This window comes from Castanea sativa, chromosome 11 (assembly GCF_040712315.1).
Source record: "Castanea sativa cultivar Marrone di Chiusa Pesio chromosome 11, ASM4071231v1".
NCBI classification, from domain to species: Eukaryota; Viridiplantae; Streptophyta; class Magnoliopsida; order Fagales; family Fagaceae; genus Castanea; species Castanea sativa.
The window spans coordinates 65,576,798-65,603,466 of NC_134023.1; the positions used below are offsets into that span (position 1 = coordinate 65,576,798).

The 26,669-nt window shown below is 34.6% G+C and overlaps 3 protein-coding genes across 6 annotated transcripts; 1 reads left to right on the forward strand and 2 right to left on the reverse strand.

The window, feature by feature from the left end:
- Window positions 1-313: 313 nt before the first annotated feature.
- On the reverse strand, window positions 314-5,877 carry LOC142615575 (putative disease resistance protein RGA1). Its single transcript, XM_075788312.1, has 3 exons — window positions 2,205-5,877; window positions 1,230-1,354; window positions 314-342 (listed from the first exon to the last, which is right to left on the reverse strand). Exon 1 carries the CDS (start codon window positions 5,787-5,789, stop codon window positions 2,319-2,321), a length of 3,471 nt encoding a protein of 1,156 aa, XP_075644427.1. The 5' UTR covers window positions 5,790-5,877; the 3' UTR covers window positions 314-342; window positions 1,230-1,354; window positions 2,205-2,318.
- Window positions 5,878-8,866: 2,989 nt separating this feature from the next.
- On the reverse strand, window positions 8,867-13,131 carry LOC142614822 (protein TAB2 homolog, chloroplastic). Its single transcript, XM_075787458.1, has 5 exons — window positions 12,563-13,131; window positions 12,288-12,357; window positions 10,490-10,661; window positions 10,042-10,185; window positions 8,867-9,238 (listed from the first exon to the last, which is right to left on the reverse strand). Exons 1-5 carry the CDS (start codon window positions 13,102-13,104, stop codon window positions 8,979-8,981), a joined length of 1,188 nt encoding a protein of 395 aa, XP_075643573.1. The 5' UTR covers window positions 13,105-13,131; the 3' UTR covers window positions 8,867-8,978.
- A 1,168-nt stretch (window positions 13,132-14,299) lies between these two features.
- Window positions 14,300-25,950, forward strand: LOC142614644 (uncharacterized). 4 transcript variants are annotated; one of them, XM_075787204.1, is made up of 13 exons: window positions 14,300-14,366; window positions 15,453-15,691; window positions 15,783-15,909; window positions 16,768-16,895; window positions 16,977-17,046; window positions 17,150-17,252; window positions 17,976-18,093; window positions 18,233-18,314; window positions 20,367-20,428; window positions 22,642-22,714; window positions 22,805-22,885; window positions 23,838-23,918; window positions 25,592-25,950. In XM_075787204.1, exons 2-13 carry the CDS (start codon window positions 15,489-15,491, stop codon window positions 25,754-25,756), a joined length of 1,293 nt encoding a protein of 430 aa, XP_075643319.1. In that variant the 5' UTR covers window positions 14,300-14,366; window positions 15,453-15,488; the 3' UTR covers window positions 25,757-25,950. The 4 variants fall into 4 exon arrangements, with proteins under 4 accessions (XP_075643319.1, XP_075643317.1, XP_075643320.1 ...); XM_075787202.1 differs by having other exon boundaries at window positions 14,306-14,405; XM_075787205.1 differs by having other exon boundaries at window positions 14,310-14,405; window positions 15,588-15,691.
- Window positions 25,951-26,669: the final 719 nt, after the last annotated feature.

The window sequence follows — 26,669 nt, forward strand, 5'->3', positions numbered from 1 at the left end:
GTTTAAGTATTCGAAGCTCTGGCATACAGACTCCTATAACTGAGAAATTCACCATATCTAAAACGAAAATGAGGAATGAAAAGAGAGAGAGTAGTATCTAACAATCATAGGGAACTTAGAAAGGAGATGCATGAATATAAAGAAATAGGGGAGTTAACACCAAGCTGTGGTCTTTTTCCATGCCATACTACGAAACATAAGTTCGAGTACATAAATAAATAACCATATATGAAACTTAAATGATTTACCACTTAATTTTTCAGTTGTGGCTTGATAATTGCAATACCAACTCGCTTTGGATAAACAACCTTGCAGTTTTTATATTCCAAGCCTGCCTATATTCTGCACACAGAATCAAATGATCAAAAAAATCACTATGCTCTTAATTGAAGGGGAACAAGAGGATTGAATTTTGACAGAGATATATGGACCTATAAAAACTTTGGAGCAGATCATATTTCTGAAATGCATTTAATATTAATCCAGTTTTTAGGACTAAGGCTTTGTTGTTGGGTTGGACTAGATCGTCCTAATGAAAATTGATTATTCACCATAAATCTATTCCAACATCTCTAAGTGCCAAATTTCAATTTGTTTATTTAAAATCAACTCTGCAAACCCAAAAGTGCAGTCTTATCATTTATGCCAAGGTACAGATGCTTAGAACAAAGAAACAAGTGAAGGATTTACGCGTCTCCCACCCCCACCCCCACCCCCCCCCCACCCCCCCTTTTTTCCCCTTGAGGGAAAAAGGAACACAAAAACAAGATAAATAGCCAAGCTGTTCACTTGCTGCACTTGCCCAAAAGGTTCTCTATAGGCTCAAATATTTATCCCTAGTTTTGTTTCATGCTTTTTTCCATCTAAGATCAAACAAACTGGGAGATCATCAAAAAACACAAAGAGAACAAAGAAGAGAGTTAAGAACGAAGCATTTGAATCACTACAAAAGATTAGGATTCATAATTAATCTACATTTATCTAGAAACATAGAAGATGAACCAAGTTTAGGCCCTATCAGCTATAGGACATGAACTTTTTTAGGTGGACCATGCCCTCTTCCCCATTAGTGACTTTGTGATATTTATTAAGCTTTTTTCTCTTATTTGTAAGAAAATTGATTAACTCAATATCGCCATAGTGTTAAATGCCAAAAATCAGAGATCCCACTGGAACACTACTCCAAATTACACAATAACCTTTAATTAATGGTGACTTTAACCAAGTACCTGAGCTAAGTCAGTTTCCGAAATCCTCAAAGTCTCCAAGGAATAGATCCTTTGCCATATTTTCCACAAAAATCTTCAAATTCTTTAGATGATCCACACTCACTCGATGATTAATCCCATTAAATCTGTTGATAAACAAAAGGCATATTCATTTTAAGGCCATTCATGTAAATAGATTACAAAGGAGCAGGATCATGCAATGACAAAAAGGATAACAATATTTCAATAACAACGAAAAATTAAAAACATTAAATTCTGTTTCAGTGCATCACCATTGGCATCCTAGAAATGCAATGCAAATCTCGTAGAGCTTTAATTTTGAGGCAAAATTTCTTCACAACAAAACAGAGTGTCACACTTAAACCTTTCTTAACAAAACTCTTAGTATGGCCATTATATAACAATGGAATCCTTGGCTCCTCATTGCATGAATCAATATAACAAATCAGTTTTTGCAAAAGGCTTAAATTAAAACCCAATAAACTAAGAAAGAGAGTTGCATTCCAAAAATGAAAAATGAAAAAAAAAGAAGAAGAGAGCGAACAACTGTTAAGAGCAGTTGTTCATGGATGATATTGGGGTTCGCCAAATCTTTCTTGTTGAAAAAATAACCAACAGCAAAACTTTTAAACAATGTCCAACAGTTTGGTTTCTTTCAAATCAATCTTGGACTTTTCATTGTTAGAAAATGTGAAAAACCAAAAAGTTTCACTAAAGTGAACCCAATACAATTATATACCATGGTTGAGTATATTTATTGTTCTAATATTTTGGAAATCCACAAAAAAAAAAAAAAAGATAATTAAAAATTTCTTTATTTTTTGGAAATCAACAAAATATAAAGAATAGAACTCCCAAAAATTTACTATGTTTTCTCAGCAACCATACATAAATTATATAAGATTATTAAGAAATGAAAAAAAAAAAAAGTAAAAAGTGAAGAGCTACCAAGCTCAGCTATTGCAGAAGACATACCAGAGGTTATGTTGCAAGTGGCATGGTCGAGGCTGAGAGGGCTAGTGTTCTAGAGGTAGCCCAAGAGGAATTGACTGAAAAATGGAGTGTTTCACATTTTTTCAGCATATAAAATCACCACTCCAGAATTTCCAAAACAGGGACGTGAGCGATTTTGAACCAATCTTCCCCAATTCCCTTTTCACATCTTTTCCATAAGCAAGGACATCCGTTAATTGATAGCTTTTGTAAAGACTTGAGAGAAACCATCTCATCAGGAAGTGATTTGAGATATGTACAATAGGAAATGCGAAGTTCTTCAAGGGACGTGAGATTACTAATCCCATCGGGAATTGATGTTAGGTTGGAGCTGTCTGAAATTTGAAGGTATACAACTGAGGTGAGCTCTGGGAAAATCGTCAAATTGGGACAATCAGAAATCACAAGCCTTCGCAGAGCAGTAACATGTTGAAGTCCGGAAGGAATAGACTTCAAATTCGGAACGCTGTCGTAACGCAAAGAACTGAGGCATTTAAGATGCTGCCATTCGGTGCCATCATCACCCATGTCACTAATCGAATCAAACAGCTCACAATCAAGAATCTCCAAGCTCTCGAGTGAGGTGAGATGGGGCACGGCTAGAGATAGAGATTTCAGCTTAGGGCCTCCTCGTATATCTAGTTGCTTGAGAGAACTCAGGTTTGACATCCAATCATCTGGAAGAGCCTCTGTATCCTTTATAGAACTTAAACTCAGAGACTTTAATTTGGAGAAAGGAGAGGACAGGAAAGAGGAGGAAGAAGGAAGCGAAGAAGTCATCGCTATTGTCGGTTGTAAAGCTTTCAAACTGACTTGATCCAAATGTAGACTTTCTTCGAGATACGGAAATGGAGGCAGGGAAGTTAGATTAGGGCAAAACTGAATATCTAAAACAGAGAGATGATGGAATGAAGGCAGTGACTGGTGATGCGGATGTTGTTGGTGATCTGTTGTTGATGTGCTCCTCCACCATCCCTTCAGACTAGGGCAGGAGAGAATATGAATTGTCTTTAGCGATGGGAAGAAGGATGTAGTAGGAACCTCCTCATTTATATCACCATCTGATATGTACTCCAAAACTTCCATTCTACGAAGCGATAGACGTTCCAGAGAGTGGAGTTGAGACAATCGTGGAAGTTGTTGACATCTCTTACAACCAATTATAGATAAATCAACAAGATTTGTGAGCAAAGAAAGCCAACTTGAAAATCTCACACCCCCATACCCTCTCACAGACAAAAATTTAAGGTTTTGGTGTGGTTGGAGGCCTTCTAATAACTTCTCATCACTATCGTTGTCATCGTCAGAACAAAAATCAAGATCATTTGCATGCCATAATAATGTCAACCGTTCAAGATATTGTTTTGCCCTTAAATTGGCAGCACTGGGTTCTGAATAAACATCTTCCAAACATCTCAAATTTGAGATTTGTAGTTCTCCTCTCAGGGAGTTTAGCGAATTCAATTCGTCTAGCCCACTACTAATGTGCCTAGAGGAAGAAGCTTGGTTGTCTCTCACAACAAATAATGATAACGTTTGAAGGCATGTCATTTGCCCTAATCCATTAGGCATATGACTCAAACGCCAACAATTGCTATTCTCAAGATGCCTGAGGCCAACCAAAAGTCTAATGTCTCTAGGTAATTCTTCAAGATTTTCACAACCATTGACTTTTAGTGTTTGCAATTTCCAAAGTCTAGAAATAGCATTAGGGACAGTTTTAATACCAAGATTTGTAGAAAAATCAAGGTAAGTAAGATGTATTAATTTTTCAATAGAATCTGGCACTCTCTCAATTTGCACTCCATATAAACCCAATGCACGCAATCTTCTGAAACTCAAAATAAGTTTATTCAACTTTGATTCGTCTAGTTCCCCCGCTTTATATTCCCACTTATCTAATTTAAATGTTAGAAGACATGTACGTAACTTCTCTGCTCTAACTAGCAAACCTGAAGTTTCAATAAAAGATGAGTCAATATAAAATGGAATTGACATATGACGAGTTTTTTCATCAAAATTGTTTCCATCCAAAGTAATTATTGTGCACTCTTCCCCTGCAACTAATTGTGCAAGATCATGAATTAAATCATGCATCTTGTATTTTAATTCTCCAAATACTTTCACTTCTTCAAAGAAGGACCTCCGAAGCAAATCCTTGAAGTACTCATCTGCAACATCTTCTAATTCTTGGTTTTTGTTTGATGGTCGGATAAAATCTTGCGCTATCCATAGTTGTATGAGTGTCACCTTATCGATCTCATAATCTTTAGGAAACAAGAAACAAAAGGCAAAACAACTTTTTAAATGTGATGGAAGATGATCATAACTCAACTTTAGAATTGGAAAAATGTCATTTTTTTGTTGAGTTGCAATTTCTAGTATATTATTCTTGACATATGACCATTTATGCTCTGTTTTTTCCAAGCGCAATACATTTCCTATAGACTTTATGGCAAGGGGTACCCCTTGACATTTGCGCACAATTTCCTTTCCAATTTCTTCTAGTCTAGGATTATTGGTCCCTTGCCCTTGCCCTTTTCTAAATGTTATTTGCTTGAATAACAACCAAGATTGTTTTACATTGAGACCTTTAAGAGTGTATATTGAAACTGAGCATGTAATCTCTGCTACCAATCCCGCACGCGTAGTTATTACAATTTTACTTCCTTTAGCACCACCAATTAAAAGGTCTTTCAAACTTTCCCATTTGTGAGGATCCTCATTCCACACATCATCCAAGACAAGTAAGTACTTCTTTTGATTAATTATTTTACGAAGCTGATCTTGTAATTTATCCATGCTATGGTCTTCAAGTTTCTCACTTCTAGCAGATATTATTTTTTGAATAATCATTTTCACATCAAAGACATCAGATATACATATCCACATTTTTAGTTCAAAATGTTCTTTGATGTTCTTGTAATTGTATACAAATTGAGCAAGCGTGGTTTTTCCTAACCCACCAATCCCCACAATAGGAACAATTGAAACATTCTCTTCATTATTAGGCTCCAATAACAGTTTTATGATGGCCTCTTTATCATCTTCTCTCCCAATAACTTTTTCATCAAGTACAAATGAGTGAGTCTCTTCCCTATCCATACTCACATGTGGCTCTGCATGGTATTCTTTCAAGTGAAACAGTTTCCTATCTTCCGCTATTGCATTTAGTTTCTGCTTCATCGCATTTATTTTACCACTCATCTCTTGACGAAAAACAAGTGGGTTTGAAGTTGAAAAGAAACCGCGTACCTTTTTTGCAATATTCTCACTCATCCCTCCTTGTCGTAAGGCTTCAGTGTTGGCTTCAGTGTAGAACTCACCGAACAAGTCATCTGCTTCATAAACTGCGTCCTTGAGCTTTTCGAGCCAGTCCTTGACTTGATGGCTATGAGTCTGCTGCTCTGCTGCATCCCGAAGTACAGCTTGAATAGTGGAAACGGTGTTCTTGATGTTTTCAAGCTCAGCTTCGACATTCCAAAGCGATGCGACCTCTTTGAAAGCCCAAGAGCCCAAATCTTCAGTGATTTTTTGTGCAACGGCAAGGAGCATTCCTTCGGCCATTTCTTTGTAACGTGGAAAAGGAAATTAGAAGATCGAGACGAAAGCTAGAGGATGGGCTTGAAGTGCTCTAATGTTAGTGAAGGTAATAGTGCTATGAAGAAGAGGAATCAAGTTTTGAAGTGGAAGTGTTGACATTAACAGTTTTCTTTATATTTTATTAGAAGAATCGTTATCATGCTTTGGAAAATAACAAGAAGCAACATGTCAGTGATTGGCCCTTTGCAAAGAAAAAGCCGTGCGGCGCGGAGCAAAGTGTTCCCCTTTTGCATATCATTGACGCTAAAGTTAAGGTAGTTGTTAGTAAGCCAGCCAATAGCCATTAACAAATCACCAATATACAATTATTCCAACGAAGACCATGTGAAAAGGTTGGTCCTCCACCATAAAAAATTTCCAATATACAATTATTCCAACGAAGACCATGTGAAAAGGTTGGTCCTCCACCATAAAAAGTTACCAATACACAATTATTCCAACGAAGACTATGTGAAAAGGTTTCCAATATACAAATTTTTTACTTAAATTACTTTAATAAAAGTAAAAGTTAATTAAAATAATACCATAAATAAAAATTAGTTAAAATAATACAATAAAGCACATAAATAATACAATAAATTCTATTATAATTTATAAATAGTGGTAACACTAAGTTTAATAGTAAATATATCTCGCAAAATTAATCATGTCGGTCACTAAATGTATATTATGCACTTCAATTATTATTATTATTATTATCTTTTATCTCAGTCATCCTAATTCTTTGGACAAATCCATGGTTTCTATACTCCATTGAGCTAATGGGCTACCTAAATCGCTTTGATCTTTTATGTTGTTTCCATAACAAATTTTATCAAAATAACTTTTCCAATTCTCTTTAATTCCCTCTTATTTTCCTAACACTTTCTTTGCAATTTTTGGCAGCATTAATAATCTATGATGATTTTAGTAAACAAGCAGTGGCATATCAACCAATGTCATTATTGGCACGCCGACCATGAGCTCGTATATGGTGTACCCGATATATGCCGTGAAAGAGGCTTTCACCACCTCTATGATTTCATCTTTAATGTACCGAACACCATTCAAATCTCTTGTTTTTATTTCCCTTATCTTAGTAAGTTTATAAATTTGATTCTCTCCCTCCTTGGCTCTCAACTTGTTGTATAAGTTATCATAACTATATCATTATCACCATCTCCTACTCCGTCTTTCTAAACAACCGTTTCTGCTCTATATTAAGAATTAAGCACTTGACAAATCCTTGGTTGACATTAGTGGAAAAATAGGTTTTGCGTCAACATTATGAGAAAAGTGCTACGTACACCTTCAACCAGTGAATACACACACTTGACAAAAAATTATTTATTTTTAATCTTCTAAGCATGCCCTACAAACACTTTTTCTTCTTCTATCTATAACTCTTATGTCTATGTTTGCACATGCAAGAAGTTTTTCTTTTCTCTTTATTTTGTTTGGAAAGGGGGATGTTGAAGAAATTCTATTGAACTACAAGACTGTTTAGGAAATGTGTTTGTGCTTCTTAATTAGTAAAAGAGAGAACGAGGTCTTTTCTTTTTCTACATGCATATGTTGCAAAAAATATTATTCATAACAAGGTTCTGATTCCTTTTTAATCTAACATAATTCAGGTGCTTACAATACTAGAGGATGAGTTTTTGAAGCTAAACAAATCGTTCAACACCAATTCTGAAAGTAATTTGATATTTTCAGTAAGTTATTCTCAAAAGGTAAGTCTATGAAATTTTTACTGTTTTAGTTCAATTATTTACATATTGTATTGTTAAAGAATATATAGCTACTTTGAACCTTAGAAACAGTAAAATCATTATGAATTTTTGTAGATTTGATTAGTGGGAGATGGATTGGATGAGGAAGAACAGTCAAAGGTGCCCAAAGAAACATTATTTATTCCCTTCTCACAATTCCCACCAAAGAAATTGCACAAAGACTGTTACTACCATAGCCCTCCAGCAATGGTGACTCCAAGGTCTCTCGAGAATATGCACTCTTGTGAGGTTAGTAGAGAATCCTTCCAAGGTCTCTTCATTGATGTGATTACATGAATATAGAGAAGTTAGAAAAAATAAAGTGGCATATTGTGGAAAGTGGAAAATATAATTATGTTTGAGCTAGTTTCAATATTAACACCATGATGCGTGCAAACTAATGATCAAATAGTAGTTATGAATAGATGAGTAATTCTTATGTATTCTCGGAATATAGTAAATGACCCACTCATTAAATTCATGGTGGGGTCTACCATAAATATGAGAAAAGAAAACACAATTTTACTATACTCCGAAAGTATTTAATTCTTACGAGCTGGTCCACTTGTAAAACTGTTACAAGTACTATTATTACATTAAACAAGTTAGTTTGTGTATATTTTTTAAAATATAAAATTTGCAATAATTTTAGAATTTTCCAATGCCACTATTGCTCAAGAGAAACCAAAAAATGAAAAAGTGACAACAAAATCTTTAATTATCACTTTGTAGAAAGAAGTTCCTATCAGGTATGCTCTATTTTCTTTCAATGAAAACACATTTCAATGGTTTTGAATAAAATTCGCTCTCAGAATGATTTGCTATTAATTTACTATGTATGCGATGGAATGACAAACAACCTAGTTTGGGAGGATTATTATTCTCTACTTAAAATAAAATAAAATAAAATAAAATTGGAAGATTAATAAGGTTGAGAAGCAGAAAAGAAGTTAAGAAAGCACTATATGATAGTGTACTGTAATTTGCAAGTTCGACAAGAGCGAGGATAATAAATGCAATCATCCTATATGGAGCAACTCTTTCTTTTCAACTTTTTTGTTTTGTTGAAAAGTAGAGTTTAAAAAAAGTTGTACTTTGAAGATTAATGGTTCTTAAGTGCAAATAATTAATTACTTCAAAAGAATTGAGAAATGACATCCACTTTCACAATCATCTAAGACATGCATTTTGTTGTATGTTTTCTTTTTCTCCAATGCATCATATTTATTTTTGACCAAGTCAAATAACATGCAACTGTAAATGGTAAACCTGGCACAAAACAAATTAAAAGAACAAAGGAAAAACGTAAATTCACATTCATTTCTGCAATGAGGATGTGTGAAGTGATATAATTTTGAGAGATTGTGTTAGCAAGGTATTTTCTTTTATTTAAGAATTTAAATTATACAGGTGGAGGTGGCAGGTCTAGTAGGAGCCAAAATCCAACACAATCATCTGAATCTAAGTCTTCTTGGATGGCAAGGAAATGTAAGCCTCCACAGGCTTTTTTAGCTGCTTCCCAAGCTTCAGCTTCATTTGTTGTTACAGGAGTTTTCTTGTAGGTAGCATAAATATACCGAGTAGAAATTCCAACAGATAAAATCAAGGAAGCACGACTGAGTTCAGCCTCAATTGAACACACTTCCAGTCCATTCATCCAAGCTGCAAGAGTACATCACAAGTCTTTTATAATGATACATGCTAGCCATAGAAGCAGCATAAAAGTTCGTAGGGCATACTTGGAATGAGATAGCAAATTGAAAAAGTATTGCTTCACAATCCATATAGAGTTGGATATGGACATTAAATCAAAATTAAAGAAGTGGATGAGCAAGTAGTGAAGTGAGGAATCCTATTTCTTGCTTGTTTTATAAATTGGCTAAGAGTAACTATGGTTAGAACCCCAAATGCACCTTATCAACACGAATCCTCCTATAGCAGTTAAGAATTAGAAAATGCATAATGCTTCTTGCCACTCTCATTAACTATCCATCTGGCTTTGGAACCAATCTTAAAAATGAAAAGTATATTTCAATTAACTTGTAATTAGGGACCTAAATTAATCAGATTACACTTCAAACCCAGAATGAAATACTTTTAACTTTTTGGTTGTTGCAATGATTAATCTAGCAGGTCTCATTGAACACTACTAATTTGAGGCTGTGCCAAATTGCTACCTATCATGGCAAGATATGCCAGACCTTGACAGTCAAGTGTTAGGAACTTCAATACCATGCATTTCCTATGTCTTGGACTTTGTATATAAAAATTACATGCAGGAATAAAATTTCTTAAGACTATCCTGGATGCAGATTATAGCTGCCATGCTAACCAATGTGTGCTGTTTTCGGAGATAGTTTCAAAAAGATGTGAAAAACATATTGGTAAAACAAACCAAATAAAATGATCATGATATAAAATCACTAAGAATTATAAGAGGTGAAGATACAAAAAGGAATATATACCTGCTAAAGGTCTAGCACGTGAAGTCGCGACAGCCAGTCCTGGAATTAATGTCTTATCATCAATTTCAATTCCCAGTAAATCCAAATCTAGACCTGCACCAAACACCAATCTTGTCTCCAAGGATGAGACCTCCTCACGAACAGCTGAAAATGGGAAAGTAAGATCAGTAAAGGCTAGTGAAATCCTTGAAAAAGAAAATCATCACATCCGCTTTTGAATTGAGTGAGACTTCTTTGTGCAACACTTTAGTGAAATGGCGTCATACTAAAATTGAATCTTGAAAAGTATCTAATATCTGATAGCTACTAATGTATAATAGCATAAAAATTTTATTATGCAGTTTAAAATGCAACATAGATATGAATGTTTCATAAATAGTCTGTGTTGAGTGCATAAGTATAGTATCTGTCTATCATTATCATTGAAAGTAAAGCTGCTGTGCTGTACCTGAAATTGGCAATTGGACAAAAGCCCATTTTTCACCAAATAGATTCTCAGGAAGCTCCATTGGGAAAGGGTTGTCTAATGCTAGAAGCGGTTTAGATCCCTTTTGAAAACCAGGATGACGCATATATACAGCCTCATAACGTTCTTCCAGCCATAGAAGTAGTGAAAGGCACTGAAAAAATAATAATTCAACCAAAAATAACCAAGGATATATATATATATACATATATATATATATATGTGGAGTAGTTCTAACTACAAACTCAAAGTCAGAATTTTTTTATTTGGGTAATTAGGTGACTATACAAAAAACAAACAGAGCTATAGAAAAACATAAGGGTATAGCCTCTGCAAAACAAACTCTCAGTATAACTCAAAAGTTGAAAAAGAGATTACAATGCAACAAAGAATCCCCACACTAAATAATTAAAATTCACCCTTCTCCAATCGGTAATAGTGTCAGAGCAAGTGGTTCTAAGTTCAAATCATGTCTCTATCTTCCTTTTAAAAGTTTAAAAAGCCCACTTTAAGAGGGGGGAGGGGGTTGGGCCTATACATGGAGGGGAATTTAAGAATTATGGTTAAGTGATTAAATTTACCATTTCCTAATACCCTTAAATAGACAAACAAAACCCATTTGGGCTTTGAAGGGGAAAAGAAGCAAATTATGAAAGGGAAAAGGTCAGGAGAACATCCACCAATGATGCTAACAACAATCAAAAAGGAAAACAAGGACACAGAAAGATCAAAAGCTTCAACCTAAACTATAGATATTACATAAAGTTTTCCAAGATCATTGGAGCCAAAGATATGGTTGATCTCTTTGGACTTTCCTCAATTACTTCAACTTGCCCATTATGAAATGTGGTTAAACATCAAGTGAAGATGCCGGGATCAAACCCCATATGTATACCCACCACAAGGATGGAGGTGCCAGTAGGCCAAAGAGCCATTTGCTTCCCTCCCTCTTAAATTTAAAACACAGCAATGAAGAATATAATCTTAGTCTCAAGCCTAGGAAAAGATTTCCCTTTGAGTGTGAGCCATCCATTGAATACTATAACTCCAATCCCTTGAAATCCGTGGCTAGTTGCACTTCTTACATAAAGTTTTCCACAAATTTTCAGAATAAAAGCAATTGAAAAATGGCTGATTGTGATCTTCTGAAGCAGAGTTACATAAAGCACAATAATCATTAGTATAAATCCATACATTTGCATCTTATCTTGCATTCTCAACTGATTTTGAATAGCAAGCCAAAGAATGAAAGTGTGCTTAGGAACAGCCTTGCTGAACTAAACACTGGAATGCCATGATTCACTAACCGTACCCCTGATTTAATACTTTCCCAAGCTCTTTTACATTGTATTTCCCATCCAATGCACCGATCCATTAAATTTTGACTTTTCTATATCTAGACTTAAATCTTGCTAGAGAAGTCCTTTATTATATTATGGCCATCAGTGGAATTGTCATGAACCCCACATGTAATGGCCATGGAGAATTTCTAGCATATCATGATTGAGAATTGTTTCAAACTCTATAATCTATATGCCCCCTCGATAACAGATATACAATTCCTACTGTTATTTAATTCTCCGTGCCTATTGTGCACAATGTAATCCAATTCAATCAAAGTTAGGACTTCTATTCATGATCCAATCTTCATCCTAGTTGCTTTTAACAACATGGACCTAACTTTGGTTTTGAACTCAACAAACAACAAATTCAATAAAAAAAAATGAACTTAAAATTTACAGAGAAGTAAAACAAAATCATAACTAAAGGCTACACGCACCCGTTTACTTGGAATAGGTTTTATACCAAGCTCCTTACAAGCTTTTGTTATAATTGTTTGCATCTGTGACCTTCAAACAAAGAATCAACCCATTGTTAAAGACATCAATCAAAACACACACTCACACAAACATTTATACATACACAAATGTGTACACACTGCAAAATTCATGCATATTATCAAATAATTCAATTTGAATGCTCACATATTTGTACATACATAATTGTGTAGATATATATACAACAAAAATCCATACATACAATCAAAAAATTCACCTAAAGAAGCGGATTTTCTCCGGTAGAGGGACACCCAAATCATCACTTATTGATACAATAGCATCCTTCAAAGTAACACTATTGATAACATTGTTAGGAAAATACTTTGTGTATTGAAGTGAAAGAGAACTGTCACATACAACTAGCTCCCACAGTTTCTTCCCTCTGATATCTAGTATAGGCCTAGAGCAAAAATCCAACTCCCACTCCAAAATGCTCCCGGGATCGGTTTCCGGGTCAAGATAGCTCAGTTCTGCAGTTGGGTCGTCCTCTTCATCATCTTCATCATCAAATTCCACCTCTTTTGGTGCAAAAACTGAGCTTTCTGACACAGAACTAGACCTGATAGGGTGGAGTTTTTGTTGGTTTCTTCTTGAAGGTTTTGTGAGGAAAGTGAATGAGACTTTGATGGGTTTTGTGAGAGAGGTGAATTTGGAGATGGGTTTGTGAGATTGAAGTGTTGGGGTTCTGATTCTGGTGGTGTTGAAGCTTAGACTAGCCATTGGAGTAGTGTGGGAAACTGATAAGAGAGTGTGAGACATAAAAGGAAACACAGGTAGGTAGTTCTGTTTTCCACCACACATATCCGTTGGAGATTATGGGCCGAGCTTGATAATGTGCTTGATATAGGCCAGGCCCATTATATATTAGTATTGTTGTAATAGAGATATTTTAAGGTAATTAAAAGATTCTTGTAATTTTAGACTGTTTATTATTAAATGAGTGCTTTAGATTTTGACAAGTTATCTATCACTTAAATAAATTTTTAAATAAAATTAATTAAAATTTGTTTATATATAGATGATAAGCTTTGTTTCTCAACAAAAAAAAGAAAAAGAAAAAAGATGATAAGATTAAAAGCTTATGATGTTGCTCAATGATGCTAATTCTTTATTTAATTATAATAGACTTTACCAATTAAATGGATTGAAATTTACTTTGAGCAATGGATAACATGATACCATGTAAACCACTCAATTCATAATGTATACTTGAAATTTTAAGAAGTTCCTAGGCCTCAAAGTGACATTGCACTAACACTAATTTTGCACAAATGGAAATTCTCTCCTTGATGTTTGTGATCAACATCACATTTGAAATGATTTTTTTTCCTAATTGATTATTGGATTTAAAATATTTGGCATTTTTTTTAATGAGTATTGCTTTATACTATCAAGCCAAGACATAATTTTTTTTTTTTTTAATAATAGTTATAGATGAAATTTAAACTCAATTATCTTATTTGACAATAATGAAATTTAACAAATTAGGTGAATCACGTAACACAAGCGATAAATAAAATTTACCAATTTAGGTGAATCATATAACTCAAGAGTTAACAAAATTTATTAAGCTGGAAAAAAATAAAAGAAAAAAAGGGGCAAAATAGAAACTTCATCAATAATCTCAAACAAATTAGGAATCAATAAAAGGTAAGTTAGTCCAAAAATATAATTTAACTCAAAGAAAAAAAATTATAATTTCAATACATTCACCATGTTTATCATAAATCTCATGAGACAATGAGAGGAATCTCATTTAGTATAAAAACTGTTCCTTTTCCTTTTTTTTTTTAAATCTAAAAATGACTATATGTATAATTGAGCCCTAGAACACAAAAGATGAGCCCAAGAATATTAAAGAGGCCCAGCCCAACATAAAATTCTTTGCATTTTGCATTCACTCATCTCATCTAATATTTGCCGCGGATAAAGCACAATATAAAAAACCACACTTTCTCAAACTCTCAAACTCAACCTTTAAACTCTCTCTCTCTCTCTCTCTCTCTCTCTCTCTCTCCCAGGTGAAAGAAGCTCCTCTCAACGCTACTTTATTCCTCTATGTAAACCCTATTCCCCCATACACGCATACCCATATGTTCCATGTGTATATGCATATATGTATAATTGTGTAATTAGTGGCTCTGCACGTATAACAATTCTATGCCCACCAACTGTTTGAAAAAATGCATTTTTTTTCTTCCATTTTTTGGTCTAAGATTTGTACATTTGATTTTCTATGCAAGCAAATGGGTAATCTATGAATTGGTTTATATTTAAAATTTAAAACCTTTAATGGGTATTCTAATATTCTTAGTTTGCATTCATGTTAATTGTGTGCTTGTTTTTACTACTTGGATGTTATTTCCATAGTGAATGGTCTAGAAAGTTTCTTCTTTGACCTTTGTTTATTGGGTCTGGAATTAGTATCTAGAGAAAGTTGCAGTGGGTCTTTTTTTTTTTTTTGGATAATTGTTTGGGTGCTTTGGAAGTTTTTTTGGTATTGAGTAAGCACACAAACTTCAATTTGGCCCTGATATGGATTTGTCCTGCTCAATTTACACTTCAAAAAGAGACCATTTTGATTGTTGATTTTGCAACCCGAGGAAGGCACTAGCCACGTCTGTGTTTTTACACCAAAAGAACTAGTCAAGTTACAACTGGGGCTCCTTGTAATCACTTATATAGCCCAGTTTGACCTAATGAACACCAATGTAGGACTTAGCGCACCTTCTCATAACACAAACCTACTCAATCCAATTCACATAATTCAGGGTGTCACAGACTCACAGTTGACTCCTTTGGTTTTTAATCAGGAATTTCTTTCCTGATTTCAGTTGATTACATTTGAACTCTTTCTAGTTACAAAACTGCAAGCCATATTTTATTTAAGTTAAAAACTTCCTTCAAAGGGAAACATGGAGTTCCAAGTGCTGTTTTGTTGTCATGATACTGGTAGTTAAGTCTGCGACTTAATTTTCCTTTATTGTATATGATCATCTAGGACTTTGTAGGATGCCGTCAATAATTTGTATTGATTCAGCAACATTGATCTTATTTATAATTTATCTACTCTCTCATGTGGGTATAGTTTTTTATTTAATGGATAGGTACCCAATGGAGCAGGCTATGGTCTGATTAGAGTGATGATGAAGTTAACTGGATATTCTTTACCAGCTTCATCTACTCCTATTTATTTAAATATCCTTAAAAAACACAGCATATTTTCTTCCAATATTTTTCAGAGAAATCCTACCAAATCAAGAGGACCGTCTACTTATACACAAAGAGATCAAGTACTTGCAGATGCTGTGATGGTTGCCGGGCAGTATCTTCCTCCCTGGTTTAGGTGTGGTTTCATACGTTTCTATTTTATATGCTCAATACTATTTAGAGTATTGATCGTTGAAGTTAATATGATTTTAATGTATTATTGGCAGTGTTGCTCCAATGATGGACTGGACAGATAATCATTATAGGACTCTTGCGCGACTCATATCAAAACACGCGTGGCTCTACACAGAGATGCTTGCAGCAGAAACAATTGTTTATCAGAAGGATAATCTGGTAAGTTAGTTAAAGACTTGCCTTTTGAAGGAGCTTGAAGAAGTATTACCAATATTGTCAATAACCAAAGTATTTAGAACTTAAAAGGAGGTGACTTTGTAGGATGAAGCATGTGAAATTTTGAAGGTGATTCTTTAAAATCTATAGATTTTGGTGTTATATTATATATTGGATTGCTTGTCAATTAGCTCTAGCTCAAATGACAACTACTTTTTCCATAAGAAATGGAGGGTGAAGTTCTGGGTTCGAGATTCAAAAACATTTAATACAAGTTCCTCTATCTACACCATCTAAGAAATAACTGTGCTTCATTTCTGGTTTCTCTCGATGTTTATAGTCCTTCTCTTGGTCTCGGTTCTTTGTGGATGTCCTGCCAAATCCCTCAAATAAATGTCAATATATGTCAAAGTGAGAGTAAATAGTAGTTTTCCATCTTTATTGGATTTTCAAAGGTTCTGACATAATGGTATCAGCTTATATATATTATGTCAAGAACATTAAAATCGTATGATTGTAGTTTCCCCTCTGTCTTCATATCCTACAATTTATTGCTCATCTTCCTGTTATAAGCCTACTACAAAAGGGGAAATGAAGTAAAAAGTCAGAGGAACTATTTAGGCTTCGCTAGTTCTATCTATTAGTTTGCCATTTTTATGTTGAATGATTACTGCCATGAACATATTAGTTCATCTCTACCAATAATGCCTACACCCTCAACTCATTCTAAAAAAATTGGATTTCTTGGTTCATACTTCATCTTCCCCACCACCCCCCCCAAATATCTGGTGGATCTGATATTTTGCTATCTCAATACCTCTGATTCTTTATTTATTATTATTTTTTGTTTATATTGCTCAGGACAGATTCTTGGCGTATTCTCCAGAGCAACATCCTATTGTGCTTCAAATTGGTGGGAACAATTTGGAAAACTTGGCAAAAGCTACCGAACTTGCTAATCCATACCACTATGATGAAATAAATTTCAAGTTTGTACTATATTTTGTGCCATATTTCTAAGTTTCTTTTTCCTTTTAATCACTGAACTAAGACCTTTTAGTATTTACCAGTTGTGGATGTCCTAGTCCAAAAGTAGCTGGACATGGATGCTTTGGTGCTCGTCTTATGCTTGATCCAAAGGTTTGGCAACTATGCTGATTATTTTGTTGAGTGCGACCTCTCTAGACAGTAATTTTCTTTTTCAGCTTGCTCTGATATATACATTTGTTGTTTACGAGGACAGTTTGTGGGTGAGGCTATGTCAGTAATTGCTGCCAATACAGATGTTCCTGTTAGTGTTAAATGTCGAATTGGTGTCGATGATCATGACTCGTACAATGAGCTCTGTAAGGTCCTCTCATGAACATTCTTTTTTCTGTTTAAGTTAAAAGCAACCTATTTAAGTTGAAATTTTGCTTGGAACTTTTTATTTTTCTTTTATAAATTTACAAGGAACAACTGATGAATATAAACCGGGGCCAAAGTTTGTGCTTTCATGCTTTCATCCAAAAAGTCCTCTCCAACCTTTGCATGCTTAAAGGGTGCGTTTGTATGTCATGCAAATAATCATGCTTTCAGTTATGTGGAACCTTTTTCATATTGTAGCGTGGGGTTATTAGCTCAAAATCTTCTGATCATTGTAGCGCGGGTGCATTTGACTGAAATGTGAATAGACTGGCATTCAGTTACGTGGAATTTGATTATGCATCATTACTGTAAATATGCAAATAAAATCTTGCCATTTATTGATTTCCTTTTGCTTGACAAATTTATGTTTCTATGCCTTTCTATATCTGATAGCCATGTAATTTTTATGCTATGTTACATATTTAAAATATATATACACACACATATATATTATGCAATGTTCCATGATTCCTCTCCAAGAGTTGGCTATGTTCTTTGCCATTAAACCAAGCCTCAATTAATCTAGCTAAGTTGCATTGTTGCTGTTTATCTGATATTGTACCTATGATTTTTTTAGGTGATACTTTTTTCGGTATCTTACATTGGAATTGCCAGGTTTGCGTCCTAATTTTTTGGCTGCTATTGTTCTTTTCCCTTTTCAGGTGATTTTATTTACAAAGTATCTTCTTTATCACCAACTAGACATTTCATAATACATTCGAGGAAGGCAATGCTCAATGGCATTAGCCCAGCTGAGAATCGAAGTATTCCTCCCTTGAAGTATGTACTTAATTATTTTGCTGTTTTAGTCATTTTTAAAAGTTCCTGGTTAAGATATCTTCTTTGTTTTTTTTTTTTTTTTTGTGGTTCTAGCTTTATTCCAGAATGTTGTTTCTAAATATTTCATTTAATCATGCAGATATGAGTACTTCTATGGTCTGTTGCGTGACTTTCCAGACTTAAGGTTTACAATCAATGGAGGCATAAATTGTGTTGATGAGGTGAGCTATTGTCAAACTAACTGTTTCTTTTCTTTTCTTTTTTTCTTGCTGGGAGGGGGGGGGGAGGTCTGTTAGCGTACACCTGTATTTAAAAAAATGTTATCTATAAAGCACACATGAGTACACATTTATAAATGCTTACAGACAATGCATGTACATATGTACAAACATAGGTTCTGTTCACATGAAAAAAAGAATGACCCTACTATAAGGCCTCTGAACTCCTCCCTCAAGAGACTATTGTATTACTAATGAAAACTGAGGTCCTTGCTTGGGTACCTCATCCTGTGGACTTGCTTGCTTGTGTCCGCATGACTTTCATGCTTTAGGATTTTTTTCTCCAGCTAGCATAGTGCCAAATATGTCCATAAAAAGGCTATTTCTTCTGTTTTCCCTTTTGTCTGTATCTTGTTGGATAGGTAAGGAACAATTCTTTGGGCCCAGACACCAGGGTGGACTGGGAGATATGCCTACCAGGCAGAGTGTTATCTTCTCTTTTTCTTTAGGGGAGAAGGGGAGGTTAGGAAGCAGGGTTTGCAGAAACAGGGTCAACTGAAGATCAATATAGGATTTCTAGAAAACATGTTTTGCTAGAGTTAACAAGCTAAAAGTTAATTGATTTGAGACAGGATTCCTAACCTCAATAAAAGCCAGTGGAAGTAATTGTCACCCCTGTATCTTCAAGCTTGTCCAAGATTTGTGATTCCATACAAAGATTTGAAAAGAATCAATTTAACATTCTAGATGTAGGTGTTGCCTCAGTTCACATCTATAGGTGGGCCTTCACATAGCTTATATGGAACCTTAATGAATATTTTTATATGACCATTCATTTAGAAAAATCTCATTCAAATCAGTAACTGACCCTACATTAACAGGACATGAGTTTATTCCATAACGGTCAGCTGGCTAGAGGTTTTTTGAACCTATTTTATTTAACTTTCCGTTTTAGGCTAGCCACGAGCCTCGTAGTTCAAGCGGTTGGCACCTCCTGTTGTTTTCAAATGAGACATCCAGGGTTCAAATCTTCCCTCCCCCAATTATCGAATTGTCAAAAAACTTTCTGCTTTAGGCTACCTTGTTATATCAGTTTGTTTTTGCCATTGAATATTTTAATTATAAAGGAATTTATTCTTTGCTTCCCTGGTGACATCTGAAGCGAGGTTTTGTTTATCCCTTCTTTGTCAATGGATATTTTTTTATAAGTAATGATATTTTAGTAAAAGAAGAGGTTACTTCCATTGATGAACACAATGTAACCTAAAAGAATTACAAAAGAATTATGCACAAGAGTGAAGTGATTCTGTGAAATCTAATTACAAAGAACAGACAAAAAAAAATTTTCTTTGTGGTTGGAACATACGAGAGTGTTAGATATGTGCTAGCTCCCATCATCTTGATTTCACAGAAAAAATAGATTGCTAGTTTATTGAGTCTAGAAGCATTTGTTGGAACTCAGAATAGTGTAAATTTGTTGTTAAATTTTTATGCATATAGTTATTGAATTTGTTGTTATCTATAAAAAATTCCCTCAAGTTCATAAGTTGATAATTTTGTTGGTTTAAAAGAATTAACATGACCTAATGATTACCAAATTTTTGTTTCTTCTTGACCGTCTCTATCCTATTTCCTTATCTCCTTTTTAAAAATAAGCGGAAAGGTTATGCTATTAATTTCATACTTGCATGCATCGGGCGTAAATGCTTACTATGAATTTACTAACATTTATATATAAAAATGCTTACTTGCACGCATCTGGTGTAAAATTTGTTCTTTTGTCCTTATATTTGCTTTAATCTTTGATTCTTGCTTTTGACATTGTTTGCTAGTTCACAGCTGCAAAAATTTGCTTCAAGCAGTTTTATTTTATTGAAAATTTTTTAATAAGTAAAGAAGTTTATTAAAAATGAAAACATGAAAATGCTGAGGCCAAAGAAAGCAGTGAGTAGACTGAGGAATTTTTATTTTATGGGATTTGCTACTTCTAAATTGTTACTGAATGTTCCGATACTTAAATTTTTATTTATTTTCTCATGGACCTTTAAATTATAGGTCAATGCAGCTCGAAGGGCAGGAGCTCATGGTGTAATGGTTGGACGTGCTGCATACCATAAGTATGTGTTATGAACAATTTTGAGAATTTTATTTTGGTCAGCTCTTTATTTTCTTGGCTGTTGCCCAATGAGTTTCAACCCTCAGATTTGTGTGGCTTCACGAATTCATTGTATTGTTTGCGGTCGAGTATATAGTCTGTATGCTTAAACTGTCATCATAAAATCATTGGAGACTGCAAATGTTATGCTTACAAATATATTTACTGATAAAGAAAATAAAAAAAAAATAAAAGAAGATGGAATGACAACAAACATGGCAGTTCTAAGTCAATTGTAAAATCAAGTTGTAATTAGTGTCTGAAAAATAAATTACACGGACATACACATGCAAATTAGTTTTTTGATATAGGGGGTCTGAGAGGGAGAACAGGAGGTGAGGCAACCTTAGAGAAGATCCTCAATGCTATCTTTATTTAACAAAGTTGCTTACTATGAAGTTCTCAAAACAGGTAGTTGTATGACATTCTTTGATATTCCCTTTAAACAGCTCGAACATTGAAATCCAGTTCATCATGTGTAATTCTATCATTTTCTTAGATAATGGAGTCTCAGATTCAATCACCTGAAGGACATGGGCACTCTTTTTCTTAATTCCATAGAAAAATGCATAAGGGGTGAGATTGCAGTGCTTAAAATCCTGGCAGGGGTGTCAATTGGGTTGTTAAACCATCCAAACTCTTTGGATTTCCTAGAAATACTGAGTAACCTTATTACTTCCAATCCATGACTACTTCTACACTTAGCAAACTAAACCCTGCAACCTGGCAGGCACGGAGTGAATCTCTTACTTCACTTTCTTAACAGGCCTTTGTTTATGGTGAAAAATGGGTGGATACCATAGATTCTCTAGCCTTCATCAGTTAAAGCCAAAACTTAATTCAATTTACAAGAAAATTCCTAAACCATTGTCCCTCAAATCTGGAGGAATGTCAAATGTCATTTTCTCCTTGCCATTGGTCATCCTTAATTATAGTGATTTAATGAGGTCAAGGTACACCTAATTGTCAAATAATGTATTTGCCTACAGTGATATCTTTTATTCTCCTTATTAGTTATTGTTGTATTAGTGTATGTTGCTCAATATGCTTAAAATTCTTACATAATTGGAAAAATATGTGCATGAATTATGTAATTTCTGGAAACAAGCACTGCTGATTTTTCATGCGAAATTATGCATCAAATATTCAGAATCTAATGTCTAATACTGAACCATTAAGTATTACTTTCAATATACTTTGATTATATAAATGCTACTGTGTTATTTGTAGTCTGTACATGAAGTATATTGTTGCATCTATCTCTTTTTTTCTTTGGTAAATAAAGCATTATATAAGAACCCATTAGGGTGCCTCCTTGTGGTTGGAAGCTTGGGATGAGCTGTATACCCAAACATCCTGGGTTCAATCCTCACTAGTGGGTGGAGGCTTGTGTTTCCGTAGTTTACTCCCCAGGATTGAGTCCAAAGGGCCCTGCCTTAATGAGATTCCACATCAAAAAAATAAAAAATTTTATAAGAAAGCGCTGCTGCACCACTGGAGGGGGAGGGGTGTGGAAGTACACATGGAATATTTATTATGTGTATAGAATTCTCCATCAGTTAAGATTTATTTATTTATTTTTAAAGTAAACTACAAGGTTTATAATTGTAAAATATAAAATGATTAACATGCCCGTGCATCTAGGAAATAGAAAGAAAATGGAACTTTCTGATGCTTTTGTTAGTCTTAGAGTAAATTCTGCATAATAGGAACCCCTTTTTTTCTTGGGGGTAGGCAAACAGTGAAAGAGCTGACTTCAAACTTGTCTATTAAAGTTACCTAAAATTTGTATTTTTCTTGTATCATGAGTACTAGGATCATACATTTTCATGGCAAGTATCATTAAGTTGTCGAGATGTGATACATATCCATGACACATAATTTTCCATGAGGAAATTATCATTTTGTGCATTTTAAGATTCTGACAACTGTTGACCCCAAGTAGGCATTGGCAGAAATTTATAGTATTAACAGTTTCTTATGTAAATATATAGTAATGATACATATTGGTATGCTGTAGAATGGGTTCTCACATCAGCAGTGTGGTGAGCATTATGCTAATGTTTTTTTCTCTGTGAGGTTTTCTTTTCGCATTTGGGTTGAGATGTTTCTATCATATTTCTCTATGTTGATACTGAATATGTTGACTAAATAACACTTTACCCTTTGTTTCAGCCCTTGGCAGGTTTTGGGACATGTTGATTCTGTAATTTATGGTGCGCCAAGCAGTGGTATTACACGACGTCAGGTCAGTAGCAGGCTTGTCTCTCAAATGGATGCATCTCATTTTCTTCGATTGATTTACTTCTCTAACAGTTTATAATTTCTGTCCCTTTAGATCCTGGAAAAATATCAAGTGTATGGCGATTCTGTTTTGGGAAAATATGGAATTAAGCCACATGTACGGGACGTGGTGAAGGTAGGGATATACTATGTGGCTATCTAGTAAGATTTACGATGTGGCCTTATGTTTTGGGGACAACTGGACATAGAATAAAACAGAATCGGTGTCTGTGTGATATATGAACCACTGTTCTATTGCAGTCATGTGCACGGATTATTATGCTTTTGTTATATTGCATGGGAATATATATCTTTTGTCTCTATGATTATAATAAATGTCGGGATTTCAGCTTTTTTTCCCCCTGGAAGAAAAAGGGTAGGAGGTGGTGACCAAAGGTGGCTTGGCTTCCCTACATGGGCATGACCATAGTAGCATCCTACCCGCTACGTTTAGTGAGCGATAGCTACCCTAGCCCCACTAGGGGCATCAATGAGCACTAAGCCGGTGTTTCACCAATAATCCATAGGTGCTCCCGTTGCAGGAGTCAAACCCAGGACCTAGTGCCCACCAAAAAAGTTGGTAGTAAATCCTTAATTGTGCGGGAATTGATAAATATGTGTATGTTGGATGTATGTTGCCTAGAATAATGCCATTTAGTGGACTTTGGTATTTTGCCCTAACTTGATAGCATCTGTTTATCAATCCACATGCCAAATATAAGTCATTTAGATGCCAAAGAGACAGATCAATGCCATTGCTGCTATGCTGATCCAGTATATCTCCCTTGTCACTTGCTACCTGTTGCCTTGTGAGGTCCAATGTTTGCAAGTGGCCATTGGGGATATATTTGGAAGTGCAAAACAATTTTTGTAAAAGGAATCCCTCAATATTGTGTTGCTATACATACACCACTAAAGACATGTCTATATCATCTTTCCCTACTGGTTGCCCTTATTTTTTCCCTCTCCATTGTCTTTCCCAACTTGCATAGAATAGCCTTTTTGCCTAGTGTTGATCAAGTTTAGCTTTTTCCTTCCACCCATAAAATGTTTTTGTGTTTTTAAATGACCCTTAAACCCTGTTGCAGCCTTTACTTCATCTTTTCTATTCGGAGCCTGGGAATGGCCTGTGGAAGCGCAAAGCTGATGCTGCATTCCAAAATTGCAAGGTATGTCAATTATTACAAGTGATTTTTTTCAATGCTTTGTAGAAAAGGTTCTTAGTGGTCCATTACTATACAGGAAAGATATACAAAGTTGTGGTCAAATGTTACCAAACCATCTGCTTAATTTGCTCTACTTGTTCCAATTTTGTATGGTAGATCATATCTGTTAGCTTGGACTGCTTTGTTTTTATCTTCATTTATAGTCCAAGCGAAACAGCATATAGAAAGTTAGGAAGATGCAAAAGATTAATATCTACAATTATTTGTGGACAGCATGAGTTTGAGAAGAAAAAGCCACAACCCTGAAACATGGCTTTTTTATCTGACTCTGTTTATGTGCAGTATGCACACAGCATGCCCTTCTCACACTACCACTTATGTCTATAGACCCAATCATCGCATGACAATGTGGTTTGGGTGTCCATGGAAGATAATCAGATGCAATGCCCCACTGCAATCCCCTACACCCCCTTTCTTTCCCCCCACTGCTGCTTTTGTCATTCGTAACCTATTGCTCCTTGGTCTCTTTTCCAGGACACCTATTGAGTTGGGTGTGTTAATATATGGGACAGTACCCAGTTATGCTAGTATGAATTTTAGTATTTCATTCTAGTAGTTGCATGCCATCATCTGTTGCTTCTGAATAGTGGCTGCCCAGTGAAGCCTGTGAAACATCTCTCCCTATCCAAGAGACAGACTGGATGTGTCAACTGAGGAGTCGGGTGATTATTTCTCAAGATTTACTGAGGCAGTTTCATCAACAAGGAAAATAAAACCTAGGATAAAATTTGAATTGTTGTTGGTAGTTGGTACTCATACAGCCATTTTGGTGTCTGCTGGACCCAAGCTAAAGTGGTTACAGTCAATGCTCCAACCTCTAATAAGTAAAGATGCGTTCCAGAAAAGATTTATGCAATTTTTGTTAACTGATTGTTTCACCCCCAGTATATTTCCTGTATACTTGGGTGACTCATTTTTCTGATATATATCTCTTACTACTTCAACCAAAAACAGAGATGCATTCCAGAAAAGATGTTCTGAACTGAAACTCTGGGGATATATATCAAAGCATTCTTCTGACATCCATGCTAGCTATTAGCAAATACGGGTCAGCCGCCTCCATGGACATCATCTCAGCGTATTAGAAAAGCTTGGATTAGCTTTTCAGTTTTATATCCGAACTGGTTTGGTTAAAAACTACTGGATCATATGTTAAAAAGTTCACAGTTTTGTTTAGAACTGAAACTATAGGGTTTAATGTGAAATCATCCATAAATTATAGGGTTTAAATATAATTTCTAAAAGAAATCTAAATTGCAAGATGTTAGTCAACTGAAATTCTGAAGAGATAAACTCCGAATTATTCTTCTGATCCCCGTATCTAGCTGTTAGCAAAGTCATTTCCACACATTAATTTCATTTACATGTTTATTGCATCGTTTCGCTTCATGTGGTTTCTTTGTTTACTGAACACTGTTGGATACATCTTTGGAGCTAAAAGGAGGGTTAAATCCAAAGAGTTTTTAATGGCCTAGCTGCTTATCTTAATGCAAAAGAGTGTTTTGTTCTCTGATCTTCTGCATACATTATTAAATCTTTTCCTTCATTTAATTTTTTTTTGTTTTTAATTGCTTCTTTTGCTTGAAGTTTCTGACACAATTTTAAAAACATTGTAGTCAATTAAATCATTTTTTGAGGAAACCCTTGTTGCAATTCCTGACTCTGTCATGGATTCTCCTGTTGCGGAGCCACTATCCGGTCGTGATGATCTTTTTGAGAATATAGATAGCTTGCTTCCCACTCCATATAAATTGAGAGAACAGGAGGTACTATATGCTTAATTTGTATTTGTATTTGGAACTTGATGTTACTATTAATTGTATCTTGTCTCATATCATGAGCAATTTTTTTGGAGCGTGGCCCCATTGGTCTCGCAGAACAATATTTACCAAATTCATCAGTGGATAATCAATATTTTCTCTATCAGCATGTATGGGTGTACATTTAAATATTTAATTCCTGACTCTTTCTTGGATGGCTTAACTTTTGTTGGACCAAAATTGTAATAGCTAATCTATTGTGATGGTATCTAGTAATTTATTAATGTTTACTAATTCCATGGAAAAGAAATGATTTTTATTATGTAACAATTTTTAAAAGTTCTTTTCAATCAAGTATTTACTTGCTGGATCTTTCAATTGAAATGTAGCTCAATTTATATATACCAAATTTACTCAATGCAAGTCAAGTACGTAGTTTGAATCCAATGAAATCGCTTAGTGACTATTTTCTCGTTAACTAGATGAATCTGACTCAAAGCGCTACGAAATCAAGCTAGAATGTATCAAAATATCGATAGTCAATATTTGTTTAAATACTGACATGGTAAAATTTAATTCACTTGTTTCAAAATAAGTTGATAGAATTTCAAGTATTTTTTATTAAAGTTGTCTTACAAACTTTAGAGAAACTGTAAAATTACGAATGTGAAAGTCTCTAATTTAAGGATTGAGATGTTTAGGGTCTCTAATTTTTGGATTTAGATCAGGTGGTATTGCACCTAATGCAATAGCTATTAAATATTAAGATTGAAAGTTGAAAAAAATAACTTTTAATCTCAGTTCTTGAATAATAAAAAATAAAAAGTGGAAAAAAGGGTTAAAGTTAAAAGGTAAAAATGGTATAAAAAAAAAAAATGTGTAGAATGCAATAGCTATTGAAGATTAAGATTGAGAGTTGAAAAAATAACTTCTA